The 18409-nt window shown below is 42.0% G+C and overlaps 3 protein-coding genes across 12 annotated transcripts in view; 1 reads left to right on the top strand and 2 right to left on the bottom strand.

The window, feature by feature from the left end:
- LOC144065970 (uncharacterized) overlaps window positions 1-18409 on the bottom strand; it is a 102114-nt gene that overhangs the window by 50812 nt on the left and 32893 nt on the right. For 5 of the 10 annotated variants that reach the window (XR_013297367.1, XM_077589221.1, XM_077589222.1 and 2 more), the window contains exon 1: window positions 2885-3734. The exons of 1 other annotated variant lie outside the window; for it this stretch is intronic. Coding sequence is in view for 7 of the 9 variants with exons in the window: in XM_077589221.1 (XP_077445347.1) it covers window positions 2885-3014 (130 nt within the window). In the remaining 2 variants the exon portion in view is untranslated. Of the gene's footprint in view, window positions 1-2884; window positions 3747-3781; window positions 4004-18409 lie in introns of those variants that run through there. 4 more of the 10 variants (XM_077589214.1, XM_077589213.1, XM_077589218.1 and 1 more) reach the window with 4 other exon arrangements.
- On the bottom strand, window positions 7522-8763 carry LOC144066106 (uncharacterized). The gene is made up of 5 exons (XM_077589453.1): window positions 8721-8763; window positions 8363-8626; window positions 7994-8278; window positions 7789-7916; window positions 7522-7711 (listed from the first exon to the last, which is right to left on the bottom strand). The coding sequence occupies exons 1-4, from the start codon at window positions 8761-8763 to the stop codon at window positions 7867-7869; spliced, it is 642 nt and encodes a 213-aa protein (XP_077445579.1). The 3' UTR covers window positions 7522-7711; window positions 7789-7866.
- Window positions 15978-18409, top strand: part of LOC144066105 (uncharacterized) — a 5744-nt gene continuing 3312 nt past the window's right edge. The window contains exons 1-2 of the mRNA XM_077589452.1: window positions 15978-16293; window positions 17730-18409. The exon at window positions 17730-18409 is cut by the window's right edge and continues 3312 nt beyond it. Coding sequence (XP_077445578.1) covers window positions 16182-16293; window positions 17730-18409 — 792 coding nt within the window. The 5' untranslated portion in view covers window positions 15978-16181. The remainder of the gene's footprint in view (window positions 16294-17729) is intronic.

Below are 18409 nucleotides of genomic sequence, written 5' to 3'. Positions count from 1 at the left end.
CTCGAGATACGAGGAAAATTTGGAGCAAATAACGAGATGCGAGAAAGCCAGTTGGCCAAGACATGAGATGCTGTTTATCATTGTAGCGCACTGTCTTTTTTGCCACATCTCTTTCGTGTATAACAGATATCTACGAGCACTGGGCGGAGCGTTGCATTTTTTTCAGTGTTTTTTCCCTTCACTCAGCGCGAATGCCGGAACGATCGCTAATAAGAGCAGTATAGTATATATTACTTCTCGTTAGCTGCTCATAAGAACATCGGGGGCACTGGCTCTCTCCCCCACAACTCCTCGAGTAATATCTCTGGTTGCAACTATACCTCTTTGTAACGTCTCTGCAAGCACTGAGCGGAGCGTTGCATTTTTTCAGTGTGCCCCCGCCTGTTAGCTCCCGTTAACGGAGCGATCGCTAATTGAAGACTACTTCTCGTTGGCAAGTGGTCGTGCGTTATCCTATTGTGAGGACATTTGTGTGCATCATTTTCGGAATATTTTGAAGGGAATACAACAGCAAACAGCCCATCGATGGCGAACGTGAGTGTGGAGGCGTGGCAAACAGCTAACCTGGCCAGAAGGTATAAAAATGTAAAACCAAATTAGAATTCAGTTTTGTGAAAAGTTACATTATACGTCTGTTTGAGTGTGTCTGTGTATATTAATCCGAGTTAATTTAAATTTGTTTGTTCGGTTTACGAGTGCATTGCCGTGGAAAGTCCCCCCCTATGTCCCTCTCTGTACCCTCCGCGAAATCCGTCTAATTTTAGTTCCATTAAACAAATTTTATTACTATTAAACCACTAGTTGTGTTACTTTGTTAATAGATGGCGAATTAGAAGAAATAAAACATTTTTTCCAATCCAATATCCTGTTTTTGGTGTTTTTTCAGAGGGTTGGAACAAATTAATTTGTTTTTAGTTCATTTCAATGGGAAACGTTCGCTCGAGTTACGAGAAGATCGACATACGAGCTCAGTCCCGGAACGAATTAAGTTTGTATGTAGAGGTACCACTGTATAGTCTGATTGGACACTCTAAATTGCCCCTCGGTATGAGTGTGAGCGTGAATGGTTGTTTTTCTCCTCGTGCTCTGCGATTGGCTGGCCACCGATTCAGGGTGTTCCTGGCCTCTGGCACGAAGGCAGCTGGGATAGGCTCCAGCACCCCCTATACAAGATGTAGCATATCAGAAATTGAATGAATGATTGTTGGAATTAAAAACAGTGGGAGAAGCCTTATGTAGCCTCGGCAGCAAACCTCGACTGGGTAGATGGTGCATTTCCAGACAATTTTCTGGCACTCGGCTGCCAGATTCAAGTATTCGGCCTTCTTGCGCTCGAAGGTGGTCTCGATCCCCTCCACTGATGGTACTGTTAGTTCTATGAGGTAAAGTGCTCTTGCCTTGAAAGACCATATCTCAATGTCTGTGCGGAGTGATGTAGTGATGATCTCTGATGATAGTTAATATTCTATTCATCTATAAGCTGCATTTGAATTTTAGCATTAAATATGAAGTACTTTCGCAGGCCGCACCACGGAGTGGCAGTGGGCCAGATTTGCCCCCCGAGCCGCAACTTTGAAACCATTGTTTGAACGCTGCTCTCGTTGTTTAGTGCATCTACATCTCTATTTTTTGAATGTTCAATTTAGAGCATGCAAATAAGTGTTATGTCACTCAAGCATGTAGCCAAAAATGGAGGGCAAGTAGCAGGAATGACTCTTGAACGCCTCTGGGGGGCGCTCGGGCTTTGCGTAATTTGAAAAATACATAGTTTGTTTGTGATAAGGATACAATAAAAGGAAAGCTACTGTTTAATGCCGTTGTTAAGTACAGACGCTCCCCTACTTATGAACATTCAACTTACGAACAACGGTACATACGAACATGTCTGCAAATTGCATTTAAGTCGAAAAATGTTCGTAAGTCCAATTTTGTATTTCGCGCCTTTTTCAGAGTAGTACTTCTTTCCGCCGCTAATACCGACGCCTGCCGCTGTGAGAGCTCAGCTCACCCAGCATCTACCTTCTTCGTTGCAATGCGGAAGTGCGTGAATGTATCTCCAGTGTGCAAAGAACCTTTTTCATTTGTATCATTAAATATCTCATGCATCCATTATTGAATATGGTTGGTAAAAAGCTAAAGGCTTCTATTGAGGGAGTTGCAAGGAAGAGGCAAGCCATTTCATTTGAAATGAGTGGCAATAATAACGAAGCTTGATGCGCGTGAGAGTGGTGAGCGTTGCACATATATGTACAACTTGAATGTTCGACCGTCAGTACCATTTATGAACAGAAAGATCGAGCAGCAGGACCCAAATATTGAACGTTGTACAAAGTTTGCAAATCAATTGAATGATGCCATACAGTGCTACCGCATCATTTATGATGAAAAAAAGAAGAAAACTGTGCAATCGTCGTTAGATCGCTTCTTTCGGCCAGTTTCTAATACATAAATCTCTCTCTCTCTATACAGTACTGTACATATTCTCCATTTTATTAAATGTTTTTTTCAGTACAAACCAATGCGTGTTACTTATACAAGCCTTAAACATACAAATGCACTTATATCAACCTTAAATATACTTATATAGGCCTTAAACATAAAGTATAATACAAAATATAGCACTGAATCAACTTACAAACAAATTCAACTTATGAACAATCGCTCGGAACCTAACTCGTTCGTAAGTAGGGGAACGTCTGTATTAACACGCGTTGAGACTCATCATTTCCCTCCTAGAGTGGTTACATTTAAATAGAAATAGAATTTATCACGTCTTTCTTCGAATGGTGCTAGTGCGAATTCATGAAAATGTACGTACGTTACCATAGTTTCATGTAAATAGAATACCTTTAAGGGAATATATGGAAATAAAAAGTGTACCCACCTTCTAGTCTATAAAGAACAACTTTCTCGTGTGTTATGTTGCAAACTGTCGATTGCTCGTGAGTTGAATGCTCCTGTTTGACCTCAAAAAGTTCCTCCTGGAGCTTTGGGCGTTGTGTTCTTGCCGACATTTCCACACGTGAATTCTGATGATGGCGGCGGCTTTGATAGCAGCTAGCTAGGCTAAGCTAAATTAGCCCGGAAACCCCCAACGAGTTCTTCAACGTGTTTCTTAGATAGCTGCTACTATGCTATGCTAAAGCATAAACAAGCACTTCGACGACTTGTTTATTTGATAGCTGCTAGCTATGCCGAGCTAATATAGCCAGGAAACCTACAACGAGTTCTTAGTCGACTTGTTCCTTTGATAGCTGCCAGCTAAGCTAAGCTAAAGCATAAACAAGCTCTTCAACGACTTGTTCCTTTGATAGCTGCTAGCTAAATTATGCTAAGTATAAACAAGCTAGTCAACGACTTGTTTCTTTGATAGCTGCTAGCTGGGCTAGCTAAAGCAGGTTTTGCTGATAAATAGTGATGGAACGAGCGACGTTGGTGCGTCAGCACTGTGCCGATAGTTCAAGAGAGAAAGCCCGTTTTGGGGCGTGTAAAGTTTGAAGAAAGAATCGCGTGACCGGAACAGGAAATGTATCGTTTGGCCAAAGTGTGATAATAGTTTAAAGAAATAAACTGTATCAAAGTGTCGTGGGTCTGTTGGACGGACTTTGGCGTAATTATGGCTCGTTCTAAGAAGTTTTCCCCAGTGTGGAATCATTTTGATCGTGTGAGGCAAAACGAAATATTCACTTTTATTTCACATGATTTACCAGTTAACAAAAATGTGGACATAAGTTAAAAAATGTAACTCAAATTTGATTTATTTTACTTATAAACTCCATACCTGTCAACCTGGGCCAATTCCTCCCCGTATTAATGATTGGAATTCCCCGTATTAAGCAATAGAAAACCGTACAAATGCAACGCGGCACATATTTACTCACATAGGGTGCACGTAAAAGTGTTATGGTCGCGCCGCGTTGTCGTGACGCGACCGTGAATGTATTCGGACCCAAGCGCTATGACTCATAGCTGCTTAAATAACGAAAAAGGAAATGATTTAATCATTTCCTGTTTCGTGTGAAAGGGGAATGCGTGTGCGCATATCATGCTTAAAGCATGACAATATTAGCAGTTGACGATGACGTTTTCGTCTGCTACCAGTGACCGAGACGATCCGGATTAGAGCCGAAATGCGTAAAACGAGATCCGTTTTACAAAAAACGTATACTTAAAAAAATCCCGTACAAAAGTTGTTATACGGCGTACACAATTTGAAATGATCAAAAAACGTATAAAATACGGGAAAAACGTATAAGTTGACAGGTATGAAACTCCGTTTGGAATTAAAAAAAAAACATGGATTTTTTTTAACCTGCAATAATTTTATAACAACTGCAGAGGTCACTATTGGATGACCAACACGGTTTCAATACAGTGCCGACACAGTGTGTCAATACAGTCGTACTTCGACTTAAGAAATGAATTGGTTTAAGCAGACAACGGCCATCAAACATGGAGAGACAGCCAATGAGAGCGCAGTGTAGGGAAATTGTCACGCAAGAGGCAGTGCATCCGCGCAAATTTCAAAATAAAATAACGGATATAGGAAATGTATTGATGTGGCACTCATTTGCATCTCAAAAGGTTTCGTAACCTGAAAATGTTGTACCTAGAGGTAAGTAGAGGTACTACGATGATTTGTTACTTTAATAACATGACTTTTAGAGTATGACGCCGAATAAACGCCAGTGAGATGTATACCAATTTCCCCCCTTCCCAGACAGCTGTCTGTCATTATCACTGTTGTCTAAATCCCACCAGACGCTAAGCTAAGCAGAGTTTAGCTCGCTGATTTTCATTGACTCACTGTCCGCCATTGACTTTAATAGACGTCAATTCCATTTTAAGTGAGAATGCTGCTATTGAATCATTGAATTATGTCTGCCAGTCCTCCCAGTTCAAATTGTTTTGTGAAAGGCAGATTAATTTATTTACTTGATAAATAATATTACATGGCTCAGAATTAGTTTATGTAGTACGTAAACACATCCCGTATTGTCCGGACTATAAGTCACACTTTTTTCACAGTATGTATTACTTAAGTGCGACTTATGTTTTTTCCCCCCTCCCTGTCCACCAAATTCCTGTTTTTTAGACTATAGTAAAAAAATACAGGTTCCAATTGTCCTTTTCTTTTGGTTTAAAGTATGTTTTTTTCATGGTTTCTGATCAAATTAAAGAAATGGCATCCCTAAAATACTAAATAAACTCCAGTGTGACTTATTTATACATTTTTCTTCGTCATTGTACATTATTTGGCTGGTGCGACTTATACTCAGGTACGACTTATTATCTAGAAAATAGGGTATGTGCAATGCATTTGTTCTACATTTCAAATTTAAAACAGATTTTGTGAAGGAAAAACAAATCGAAGTGTTTTTTTATTGCGGTGTGCAGTAAAATTAAGAATTAGAAGAAATTAGATGATTTTTTTTTTTTTAGATTAGATAACTTTATACATCCCGTATTCGGGAAATTTCACTGTCACAGTAGCAAGAGGGTGAGAATACAGACACAGGAAAATACATTTTGCAAGAGAGAATCGATCCTGACTCGTCTCCATCCGAGATCATTCTGCCGTCAGCCAGCTCTCTCTCGCATTTTATTTACATAAAATTTTACAACATGCATCTCAGTTCTCAAAACAATTAAAGGTCTGCCGGATCTTCCCGAAAGAGCTCGTGTGAGCCAGTCAAGAAAAAGTCGATGTTTCTCATAACAATTGAAAGTCTGGATCCCAAGGGAGCTCAATGTTTCGGTGTGAACAATAGTTTTGAGAAGTCCAGCTGCAGGGGGGAGTGACCTTCCCGTTGTTTATCACGGTTGCAAGCAGATGTACCAAAAATGACTTTTTAAATCTTGCTATAGTGAGTAAGGTGACATTTTAGCAATGAAGATCATAACCACTAGATAGGTATTTTTTACTCTGTGAGTAGGTGGTGAATTTGAAACATTAAAAGATGTATTTCCGTTGGAATATGATGGTCAAAAGTAGGTACTGCAAGCATAAACACTTGTTTCTTTACCTTTCATCTCCTATTTTTTTTTGTCAACAGATTGAATATTTGTGATTAGATCCCTGAATGAATCAATAGTTTAATAGATGCCTGAAATAATTAAATAATTGATAGCTGCAGCCGTAATTGAAGAAAATAAAAAGTGATCCAATAGAACTAACTATATGTGATAATTGTGCTTTTTTTGTTGGATTTCATTGCTGGGACACCGTTGTTGTTTTTATGTGCCTGGTCATTTTATATCTTTCTTTTTTTATATTCTACGCAGCATCTGCTAAGATGGCGCCGTTCACGCGGGAGCCAGTGGAAGTAGGTCTCTACACTCTTGTGTTTTTTGTGATTTACAGCCCTACTATCTTTTCTTTAAATTACATTTTAATATTTCTTAATACATTCCTTTTTACTTTGATGTTTTTACAACTTTCCTTGTTCTGTTAGCCTGGCTTCTTTCGGCTACTTCTTTTTTGGAACCATTCAGCCATGCCTACGCTGTCACACACATGGGACTAGCTGTTACAATACGCAGCGGAAGGAGCAACACCTCGGTGCCGCCGGGGATTCGGAGCTGGACAAAAGTGCCGGGAGAAGAGGCATCGCTTCTACACAACCATTCCATCGTGGGATAAGATGGAAGAGCTGTCGGCACCTACCAGCAACGGAGTCGAGGTGCTGCTACTGTTGTCTTCAGCTCCAGACTACTGAGGAACTGTGCGGATAAGCTTGGAAGAGTGACTCTGCATATTCTCTACCTCGGTCACAGTCTGCAGAAGTTCCCCATCTTGTGGAAGACTTCCTGTGTGTGGTTCCAGTTTTTGTTTCCATTTTCCAGTTTCCATTTACTTTGATTTGCTTTGTACTTTTTGCTTTTGCTTTGTTGTTGTGCGGCCTTTGCGACTGTACTGTCTAACTTATAACTATGCCTTTTCTTGCTACTGTCACAATGAAATTTCCCAAATATGGGATGAATAAAGTTATCTAATCCAATCTAATCCAATCACAACTTCAAGTCCACAATTGAAGGTGTTGTCTGTCAATTATTGACATAGTTTTAGAAGGGAAGAGTGCTGAAAGCAAGCTTTGGCGAAATACTGGGCTCTTGTGGCTAAACAGAGTATTTATTTAGTTCAAGAAGAAGTTTCAAAGTCACGAATGCATTTTGACTAAGATGGAAAAATCATGCACACCTGGAAAATTATAATTTCAACTTGGTTACTACTTTCTGGTATTTAAGAGCAAATAATGCGGACGCCATTCTTTGCCTCGAATAAACGGGACGGACTGGTTTTAGGTGTCAGACTTTCTTTTGTTTTCTCTTTTAAAATCATTCGATTGACGCAACCTTGATTTGTTTTATCCTCGGGATTTGAAAAAAAAATTGAGTCGAGACCGCGTATGAGCGTTTCCGTAAAAAAACCTCTTTATAGTTTTTACAAGTCAAAATAATTTTGTTAGCTTGATGGAAATCGCCATCGCATGTTCTGCGATGTTTTTTCCCGTACGCCCGGTGACTGAATGGCAAGCACTTTTCCACCAGATTCTGCTAGCAAAGTTGGATTTTTTTCTGACAGAGTGGAGACCTGTCCATTGTTTGAGGTCTGGTAGTGTCCAGTCCGGTTGTCCGCGTCATCTTCCGTTCCTATCTTCTATCCAGAGGAACGTTCTCCGCGTGTTCTTCACCCGTTCTCTCTAGACAACTGTTTAAAGATGATTTATTTTTCAGTATTTCGCATTCAAGTCCCAGTATCACCGGTTCTTTGAGAACACCCCTCACCTTGACGTGTCCTCGGTTCACGGCGCTAGCGGCGACACCGAGCCTTCATGACGCAAGAGATTTTCACCCCCACGGATACTACCGCTCCCCCAGCACCCCTAAAACGATGTCCCGCTCTTTGGGATACCCTGCAAACGAAGATCAAAAACCACAGCTCGTCATTCCAAATCTGTGCCACAGTGTTTCGGCTTCCCCGCCACCTCACCGTGCTCCGTCACTCGCAAGAAAACCACATTCACACGCATTTGCATGGCGTTGCTCCGAGCGCAAGTGTACTCTCCGCTTTGGTCGGGCGTCAGGTCTCGCAGGTGGAGGCTCCCGTCCTCCGACAAGTCCTTCACGTACTTCTCCCAGGCGTCCGCCACGACATATTTCTGCCCGGCGGGCCTGCTGGCGATAACCTTGCTGGTGTTGAAGGTCCACGCGAGGTCGCTTTCGTTGATCACCAGCGCGCACTCGATCCTCTTCGACGTGTCGGAGATGTTCAAAGCTGGTAGGAGATAACCGTAGGTCTCACTATTAGATTCTTAGATTTGGGTGGTTTTCTTGGTCTGCAACCAGGTGAAGGTCTCACTTGTCTTCCTCCACGTGGTTCTTCGGCTGCTGTTGGAGGCGCTGACTTCGCAGATGTATTCGCCGTCGCCCATCAGGCGGAGCGAGCTGTTGATGCTGAAAAGTTTTGTCTCCGCCTGCTGGAGGACGTTGGAGATGCTGTCCGGAGCTGGCGCCAACGCAGGCCTGGAGAACCAGCGGATTTGGGGTCGAGGGAAGATTCCCTCTGAGCTGCAGATCAGTTGGTTGTCTTCAACTTGTTGGATCTGGATCACGGTGACTGGAGCTTCACGGCAAACATAACACAAAGACAAAAACTTGTAGTTGACACGGCGACGGCTAAAAATGCCACAATAGAAAAGGTCTTCCCGGGGAGGAACTTGTGACAATGATGATGCTATATGCTACTGCTACGAGGCTCATCATAGCGAGTCATTTAGAGCGCATTTTTGCGTTTTGGTGGACCAGAAACAACAGCGTCCCGACCTTTTGGTAGCTTTAAGGTAGTTTTTGTGCCAACGTGGGCCGAGACCAGGTTTACCTTCAACGTGGACTTCGAAGGTAGACACAGTGGTTTTGCTGTGATAACTTTGCACTCTATATAACTGTTAATATATCCCTAACAGCAATAGACGGCGGAGCCAGGGTTCACACACGTGTAGCTCTTTATTGCAACCCTCCAACACACCCCCAGACCGGACACACAACACTACTACGTCCGGGTCATGCTGTGCTACCCCACGGTTCCCGGTGGCGTGGTTAAACACACTTTTATAACCCGAGGCAATTATCATTCCTAGTATCAATATATTACACTCCTCCCCCTTTAACTATGAAGTTCCTATTAAGACTTAGCACTCAACTCCAACAATTATCTTTGCCTCATTAACTTTTTATAATTTTACTTCTCAACTTGTAACTAAATTATTACTGCTAACACAACCATTAGACTCAATATTCCAGTCTTTGACATTCCAATCTCAGGAACTCTTTTCACATTTTTGTATGAACAGGAACTCTTTTATTTTAGGAACGACGTTCCTCACAACTGACCGATCACAAATTCAGTCGCTTCGGAGGTGCTCTATCTCTCACTGGGTACCTGCGCCCACACACCTCTGGGGAACTGACTGCTCAGTTGTCAGGTGTAACTGTCTTGTCACAGGCCACTGAGCCTGGTGAAGATGTTACACGTGTCTCTTCAGGTGAGTACGGGCTACCACCTACTGCTCCAGGTGTGCCTTTCCCCCCCACATCTGCGTGAACCACCACAGGGTACTTGTTTGTGATGTCCAGCTGCTCATCCGGAAGCTACAATGTCTCTGGTCTGGACGGTTGGTTGTACAGCAGATGATCAATGGGGATCGAGCGTCGGCTCACACCATTCCACACCAGGTAGGTGACTGGTCCGAGTCTCTTTTCCACTGTTCCTTTTGTCCACCTCTCCTTCCCTCCACGGAAATTCCGGATCAGGACTGAGTCACCCTCAGACAGATGTCTCAGCTTAGAGGCGGTTCTATCATGATAGTGTTTCTGCTTCCCTTGTTTTGCTTCCACCACTCGAGCGAGATCTGGTTTCAGTAAGCTGAACCTGGTCCTGATTTGACGTTTTAAAAACAGTTCCGCTGGTGCACATCCTGTAACAGTGTGCGGTGTACTCCTGTATGCTATCAGGAAGTTAGCTAGCCTGTGCTGCATAGTTATTGTGACCTTTTGTTTCTTCTCCTCGAGTACTTGTTTCAGCAGTGATGCTTTCACTGTCTGAACTGCTCGCTCTGCCGCTCCATTGGAAGCGGGATGGTAAGCTGGTACCAAAGTTTGTTTATTCCGTTGCTCAGCAGGAATGTCTTGTACTCCTGCGAAGTGAATTGAGGTCCGTTGTCAGAAACAGTCTCCTCAGGAAGCCCGTAGGAAGAAAAAATATTCCGCAACACCTCAATCATTTTGGCTGCTGTGGTTGTTGCCATGGCGATGACCTCCAGCCATTTTGAATGACTGTCCACTAATACTAAAAAGTGGTGTTGGTCTTTCTCTGCAAAGTCAATATGTATTCTCTGCCAAACTCTAGTCGGCCATTTCCAGACGTGTAGAGGTGCGGTTGCAGGTAGTTTCCTCACACTCTGACAGGCATCACATTGTTTTACTGTATGTTCTATGTCACTGTCCAACTGCGGCCACCACAAATAGCTCCTGGCCAAGGCCTTCATCCTGCACCCTCCCGGGTGTCCTAGGTGAAGATCATGCAGTAGCCGCTCTCGGTGTGCTGGTGGAATGATAACTCGAATTCCCCACAATATGCAACCTTGTTCCACCGACAGTTCATTTTTCCTGAAAAAGTATGGTTTCAGTCTCTCGTCCTTGTTTAGACTTGGCCATCCAGACCGAGTCAGCTCCAGTACTTTGCATAGGACTGGGTCCTTGAGAGTGCTCTGTGCAATCTCTGTAGCTTGCACGGGAAGCTCATCTACTACTGAGAAATAGAAGATGCTGTTTTCCTCCGCGGTGTTATCCTTTTCCTTCCCCGGCAGTCTAGATAACGCATCTGCGTTGGCATTTTCTGCTGACGTTCTGTACTCTATACTGTAGTCATAAGCCATCAGTCTCAGCGCCCAGCGCTGCATTCGCAGAGCAGCTAAAGTGGGAATTTCAGACTTGGGTCCCAAAATAGCAAGAAGGGGCCTGTGGTCCGTTATTAAACTGAACTTGCGGCCATATAAATATTTATGAAATTTGGTCACGCCAAAAATTATGGCCAAAGCCTCTTTCTCTATCTGACTATATTTGCTTTCTGCCTCTGTCAATGTACGCAATGCAAATGCGATCGGTTTCTCATCTCCATTTCCCATTATGTGAGACAGGACAGCCCCGATTCCATAAGGGGATGCATCGGAAGCTAATCTCAGGGGTTTCTTGGTGTCATAGTGCACTACTACTGAGCTTTTTACTAACTGTTCTTTTGCATCTTTGAATGCTGCTGCACATTTAGTAGTCCATTGCCAATCAACTTCCTTCTTCAGTAGTTGATGTAGCGGCTGCAGCACCGTCGACAGGTCTTTCATGAACCGACCATAATAGTTTAATAGTCCTAGAAAAGACCGTAGCTCTGTGACGTTTGTAGGCTGGGGTGCATTAACGATGGCTGCAACTTTTGTTGCAGTGGGGTGCAGTCCCTCCTTATCTATCAGATGCCCCAGGTATTCTACTTTCTCCTGCATGAAATCACATTTTGCTCTTTTCACTCTTACCCCGTAGCTCTCCAGGCGGCTCAGTACCTCCTCCAGATTCCTCAGGTGTTCAGCTCTTGTCTTTCCTGTGACCAAAATGTCGTCTAAAAAACAGGTGACATGCTCCAAGCCTTGGAGTATCTGGTCCATCACATTCTGAAATATGGAAGGAGCACTGGACACTCCGTATGAAAGTCTATGATACACATACAGTCCTTTGTGAGTATTTATTGTCAAATACTTTTCTGAGTCTTTTCCTAACTCCAGCTGTTGGTAAGCCTGTGACAAGTCTAACTTGCTGAAAAGAATGCCTCCAGCTAGGGTGGCAAAAAGGTCTTCAACGTTTGGTAGTGGATAGGTCCCCTCTTCCGCACTCTGATTTACTGTGACCTTATAGTCTCCACAGATACGAATTGACTTGTCTGCTTTGGGTACCACTACTATGGGCGCGGCCCACTGACTATGTTCTTTCTTTGAGATAATGCCAGCTTTCTCTAGGCGATTTAACTCAGTCTCAACTGCATTCTTTAATGCATATGGCACTGGTCTGGCCTTCCTGAAGATCGGTTTGGTATTTGGCTTTACTGTAATGTTGGCCTTAAAATTCCGAATAGTGCCCAACTCCTCAGCAAACACTGCTTTGTGTCTCTGCAACACTGTATCCACATATGCGTCGTTACCGCCCCTTGCTGGTATAACTGAGAAGATGCGTGCCCAGTCCAGTTTGAAGTTTTTGAGCCAGTTACGGCCAAGTAGGGCTGGTCTGTCACCATTTACGATCACTAATGGTAGCTCCCCACCCTGGGTCCCATATTTTACCTTGGCCGTCACTTGTCCCATCAAAGGAATGTTCTCTCCGGAAAAAGTTGACAGCTGCACTTTACTTACTTCCAAAGGCAGATGAGAGAGGTGCTTCTTATACACTATTTCCGAAACAAGTGTTACAGCCGCCCCTGTGTCCAGTTGCATCTCTAGAGGAGTTCCTTCTAATATGACCTGTACTGTCATTTCCTTCTTCCAATTCCCGACAGCATTTGTGGGATACACGGCATTCAAGCGATATGACTCCCACCGTTCATCATCCGCACTTCCTGTTGTCTCATTTTGATTTCCTTTTACATACTGTGTGTGTCCTTGCCAACTTTTCGTTTTACACATCCTTGCTATGTGTCCTCCTTTTGAACACTTGTAACATGTCTCTCCTTTATACCTGCATTCCTGAGCGGCGTGGTTGCTTAGTCCACATCTGTAACAGGGTTGGTGATTTTCTCTTCTCTGTGGTCTGAATTTTCCACTTGTGGTTTTACTTTTCCAATCGCTGGTGGCTGGTTGGTATTTCCACGCACTTTTGCTTGTCTTTTCCTGGTCAATCTTATTTAATGTGGCAGGTTCTTCCATTTTGCTAGCGAACTCCAACGTATTCTTTGATGCCATTTCCATGGATAACGACAGTTCGCATGTTTTTTTAAATGTTAGATCTTGCTCCGTGAGTAATCTTCTCTGAATAGCTTCCACTCTCAATCCACAAACAAATCTGTCTCTCATTGCTTCGTCCAAATGGAGACCAAATTCGCAGTGGCTGGATAGCTGCTTCAACGCCACAATATAATCCGACACAGACTCGTTCTCTCTCTGATTCCTCTTTTGAAACTTGAATCGCTCCGCGATCACCAGCGGTTTCGGGTTGTAATGAGATGCTAATCTTCCACTTAGCACCTCATATGAGAGGCTACTAGGCTTCTCTGGTATGCAAAGGCCCTTCAACAGTCCGTAGGCCTCTGCACCTATTATAGACAGGAACACGTTGTTTTTTTTACCTTCCTCCACTTCGTTGATGATCATCCATTGCTCAAAACATTCCAAGTAAGATTCAAAATCTTTAACTTCTTCGTATTCGCCGAGATTTCCAAAGAATCTGGCCATGATGCAGCGCCGCCGTTAGCTTAGCAACTCTTGCTAAAGCTAGTTTGCAAAGTCACGTTACCTCCTTGTAACGCCTTAATTTCCTCGTCCGAAACTTTTAATCCCTACCGCCTGGAAAGGGATCCCATCCTCGTCGCCACTGTAATAACTTTGCAGTTTATATAACTGTTAATATATCCATAACAGCAATAGACAGCGGAGCCAGGGTAACACACGTGTCGCTCTTTTTTGCCACTCTCCAACAACACACACACACACAAACCGGACACACAACACTACTACGTCCGGGTTACGCTGTGCTACCCCACGGCTCCAGGTGGCGTGGTTAAACACACTTCCATAACCCGAGGCAACTATCTTTATCAATATATTACAGTGTCTTAAATCCAAAAGGAAAAGTTTGTTTTTTCTTTTATTTACATTATTCCCTTAATCCGGACCAACCACTAGATGTAAATTATGTCTTGATTTTCCCATTTTTAACGAATATTTGCAATTTTCCCTCCAATTTTGTTCTTTTTATGTTTTAGTTAAATAAGTATTTTGTAAAATGTAAAAATAACTATATAGAAATATTTTCAACAAATGATTCTTCCCTTATTAAGAATAAAAGCTCAAATAAACATTGTTTTAGATCTATGAAAAATATTTAAGGCTTTATATCCAGTTCTTTAAATCCGATTTAATCTCTCTCTCTCTCGCTCTCTTGCTCTCCCTCTCTCCATCTCTCCCTCCCCCACCCTCTTTGCCTCTCCCTCCCTCCCTCCCTCCCTAATTAAGTAAGTAACACGCATTGGTTTGTACTGAAAAAAAATAATAATAAAATGGAGAGAATATGTACAGTACTGTAGAGAGAGAGAGAGATTTATGTATTAGAAACTGGCCAAAAGAAGCGACCTAATGACGATTGCACAGTTTTCTTTTTTATGGCATCATTCAATTGATTTGCAAACTGTTGGAATAATGATTAAAACCTTTTAAATCATTATTAGTAATATTTAATTAAAATAGGAAAAACATCTTTCAACATATCTGCTTACAACTTGCAAGGAGTTGCCTTGTGACGTCGTCTCAGTCCACAAGGCATTCTGACGAGTGGCATACTCTTCGGTCCATTTAGCGGCACATTACCAAAACATTCAAAGGTAATCTGATTTAAACATAGCATAAGCAAAAACAACTGTCTCAACTGTTTTGAACAATTGTATAAGCTTAACCGAATAACATGATAAAGGTTATAAAAACAACTGTCACAACAATCTGTTTTTATCGGAACACCTGCGTAAGAATTTGCACAATAAGCATAAAAAGTGACCCGAGCGGATCGTAAATCAAAACAACGGCATTAGAATTTGCACCAATAAGCATAATAATTTCTTTATAAGGTAAACAGAGCAACAGTATATTTGAACAATAATGCGAGTATTCTCGGAAGTTTGTTTCGATTTATCGCCATCTGCAGGATTCCGAGACAAAGCAGTTTAAGAGTCCATGTAGATCATCCGTCTGGCCTGGACCGTGTTGTCCTGTTCAGTCCATAGTTATGAAGACAATTGACTGGCCCCGACAGGAAGACTGGGGGAAAGTGCACTCGGTCCAAACAGTATGGCACAATTTAAATTATAGCTTCATTACCTATTATTTCCAAATGAACAAAGAACTGAATGACAAGCCTTGCATTTTACATTTTTTATAGATCTAAAACTATGTTTATTTTAGCTTTTTTTCTTACTGAGGGAAGATGTCTTTTAATCATTTAATTTCAAAAGGAAACGAAATATGTTTTTATGTTCAAAATTAAAGTGGAAAACAGAAAATATTTTTATATAGTTATTTTTACATTTTACTAAATACTCATTGAACTAAAACACAAAAAGAAAAAATAAGGATGAAAAAATTGCAAATATTCGTTAAAAATGGGAAAATCAAGAACTATAATTTACATCTAGTGGTTGGTCCAGATTGAGGGAATAATGTTAATATAAGAAAAAACAAACTTTTCCTTTTGGTTTTAAGACATTTGCAAATTTTCTGATATAATTTCTGCGCTTCTTCGATAACTTGTGATTGACAGTGTCTTAATTATTGTGTACAATGTCCACGAATAATGAAATTAAAATTAAACAAATTTTCTCCTGACCACGAGAGAGCGTTACCTAAATAAGAGACTGATTCCTGCGAGTTCAAACCGTTTCAATGAAGAACTACCTCTCCCGTGATGCTAATCGTCAAAACAGAACAGCATCATGACCAAGGACGATTTTTCTCTGCGCATGCGCGTTTTGCGACGCCTCCTTTTGAGACGCAATCTTCAAGTTATTTATGTTTGATTTAATTTTCAATTTAATTAAAACCTGCGCAAACATTTATTGCTCAAACCACACGTCAGAACATTTGAAGATTAATTATTTCCTATTTCCGACTCTCTTACATTTATAAATCGAAGGAAGTGACGCTGCCACCACGCATGCGCAGTTTTCGCCACCTAGCTTAACCTACGGGTCCCCGACGTGTCTGGCATAAGCTACTTTATGACCTTAAATATCAGCCAAAATCATTTTCAAGACCTCGTTGAAGCTTTGCGGCCTACTTTAGCTCAGCCTGTTAGCATATATCACAGGATCAACTCTTCAAGTTGTCGAAGAACTTTGAAGCTTTGCGCCCTCTTTAACTTAGCCTAGTTAGCAGCTATCAATGGCGTCTCCATCAGAATTTACGTGTGGGAAAAGAGCAGCAAAATTCCACGAGGAAAACTCGACATTTTGCAAAATAATCCATGCAAAAGTTGTCCTTCACAGACTAGAAGGTGGGTCCATTTTTATGTCTAAATATTCCCTTCATCATTAAGGCTTAATGGTAATTGTAGAAGTGCTATTTTTGTGCGCTGCAATTGCATATTCAAGTACAGATATGTGATATGTGTCATGTTTCATTTATTTTTTTTATTATTATTTTATTTATTTTATTTATGTTTTATTTGTTTATTGTTTTTTTTGTTTCATGAATAAAGTGTTTGGTGAGTATTTTCAAGTACAGTAATCCCTCAGCATTTCACTACATCGCTGATTTTTTCTGGGGAAAATGTTTATTTTTAAAATATTTTTTTCAAGCGGAAGCAACTCCCATGTCTTCCGCTTGCTACTAGGACTCAGCACTGGAGATTTTTTTAAAAATTATAAATTCATAAAAATGTGAAAACCGGCCCAGAGGAGCGAGTGGTTAGCATTTCGGCCTCACAGCTCTCGGGTCCTAGGTTCAAATCCAGGTCAAGTCCACCTGGGTGGAGTTTGCATGTTCTTCCCACGCCTGTGTGGGTTTCCTCCAGGTACTCCGGTTTCCTCCCACACTCCAAAGACTTGCATAGTAAGGCTTTTTTAAATAATAAAAGACCATGTATAGTAAAGTATCAGTTTCTTTAAAAAATGACCATTTATAGAAAGGCTTTTTTTCCCCAAAAAATTACCTTTTTAATTTGACGCGTGTGGGTTTTCTCCAGGTACTCCGGCTTCCTCCCACATTGTAAAGACATGGTAGGCTGATTCGACACTAAATTGCTCCTAGGTATGAGTGTGAATGGTTGTCTGTCTTGTTGTGCCCTGCGATTGGCTGGCCAACAATTCAGGGTGCCCCCCCCTCCGCCTCTGGCCCAAAGTCAGCTGGGATAGGCTCCAGTACCACCACCCCCCACCCCCACCCCCCAACGACTCTGATGAGGATAAAGCTGTTCAGAAAATGAGATGAGATTAAAGAATCCTTTGGGTTTAATAAAACAACACATTTTTATACATTGAAATGTGTTGGTGTGCTCTTAATTGTACTTTAATTTTGAAGGTGAACTCTGTTTTCCTCAAACTGTTGATTACAATGCGGGTCACCCGCGAGTGCTATAATTATTCCTTGTTAATTAAACATTTGCTGTGGCAGCCAGCATATTACCGGAATTCGTTGACATACAGGTGTCCCATTTTACGGGAAATTTGAGAAACGAGCTAAATTCCGAGCATTTTTTTTCCTTGAGAAATGAAACAAATTGGAGATATGAGCTTATTGAGATGGTGGTCAAATATGTGTGGGTGTGTATAGTCATTTGAGTTGATTTCAGTTAAATTTCAAGTTAATGTCATGTTACGAGCCTAACCACCGCCGATATAAGTATAAGACTTTACATTCCCAGTCTAACCTAAAGGACTTCTCTTTGGATAGACAGATTATGAAACATCATTTATTTTCGTGTCTTTGCAGGTTTCAGAGAATATCTTGGTCCTGATGGGAAAGAGTCTGTTGGCCTTAAAAAGGAACTTGAGCTCCCCCAAATTAAAGAGGAGGAGCCAGAGTTCCCTCAACAACAAATGAGATACGAGCTACTTCCAATCAAGAAGGAGGAAGATGATGTCACCTGGTCATTTGATGAATTCCTGAAAAGGGAAGAGGATCTGGGCGTGACCAGCAGAGGGGCGGCGCTTGCACACACCTTAACATTACCCCAAATTAAAGAGGAGGAGCCAGAGTTCCCTCAACAACAAATGAGAGACGAGCGACTTCCAATCAAGAAGGAGGAAGATGATGTCACCTGGTCACTTGGTGAAAACCTGAAGAGGGAAGAGGATCTGGGCGTGACCAGCAGAGGGGCGGAGCCTGCACACACCTTAAAGTTACCCCAAATTAAAGAGGAGGAGCCAGAGTTCCCTCAACAGCAAATCAAAAAGGAGGAAGATGATGTCACCGCGTCAACTGGTGAGCCTTTCAAGAGTGAAGATGATCTGGGCGTGGCCGGCAGAGGGGCGGAGACTCCGAACGGCAGCTCAGCAGAAGGGCAAGCAGACAATTTAATTGCTCCGTTATCAGATACCGAAGACTTGCTTTATGACAATGAAGGTCTTAAGGACGGCAAACTCTGGAAATGCTCTCAGTGTGGAAAAACC

This window comes from Stigmatopora argus, chromosome 20, assembly GCF_051989625.1.
Source record: "Stigmatopora argus isolate UIUO_Sarg chromosome 20, RoL_Sarg_1.0, whole genome shotgun sequence".
In the NCBI taxonomy this organism is placed as follows: Eukaryota; Metazoa; Chordata; class Actinopteri; order Syngnathiformes; family Syngnathidae; genus Stigmatopora; species Stigmatopora argus.
The sequence above is the reverse complement of the archived record's forward strand: the minus strand, read 5'-3'. Positions and strand labels throughout refer to the sequence as shown.

Bases quoted from the DNA above. Each gene is read 5' to 3' on its own strand.
- LOC144066106 (XM_077589453.1), bottom strand. From the start codon at position 8,763: ATGAGCCTCGTAGCAGTAGCATATAGCATCATCATTGTCACAA. The intron at 8,627-8,720 runs GTTCCTCCCCGG...TTTGCCGTGAAG, and splicing joins TAGCATCATCATTGTCACAA to CTCCAGTCACCGTGATCCAG. The intron at 8,279-8,362 runs GTGAGACCTTCA...ATCTCCTACCAG, and splicing joins AACCACGTGGAGGAAGACAA to CTTTGAACATCTCCGACACG.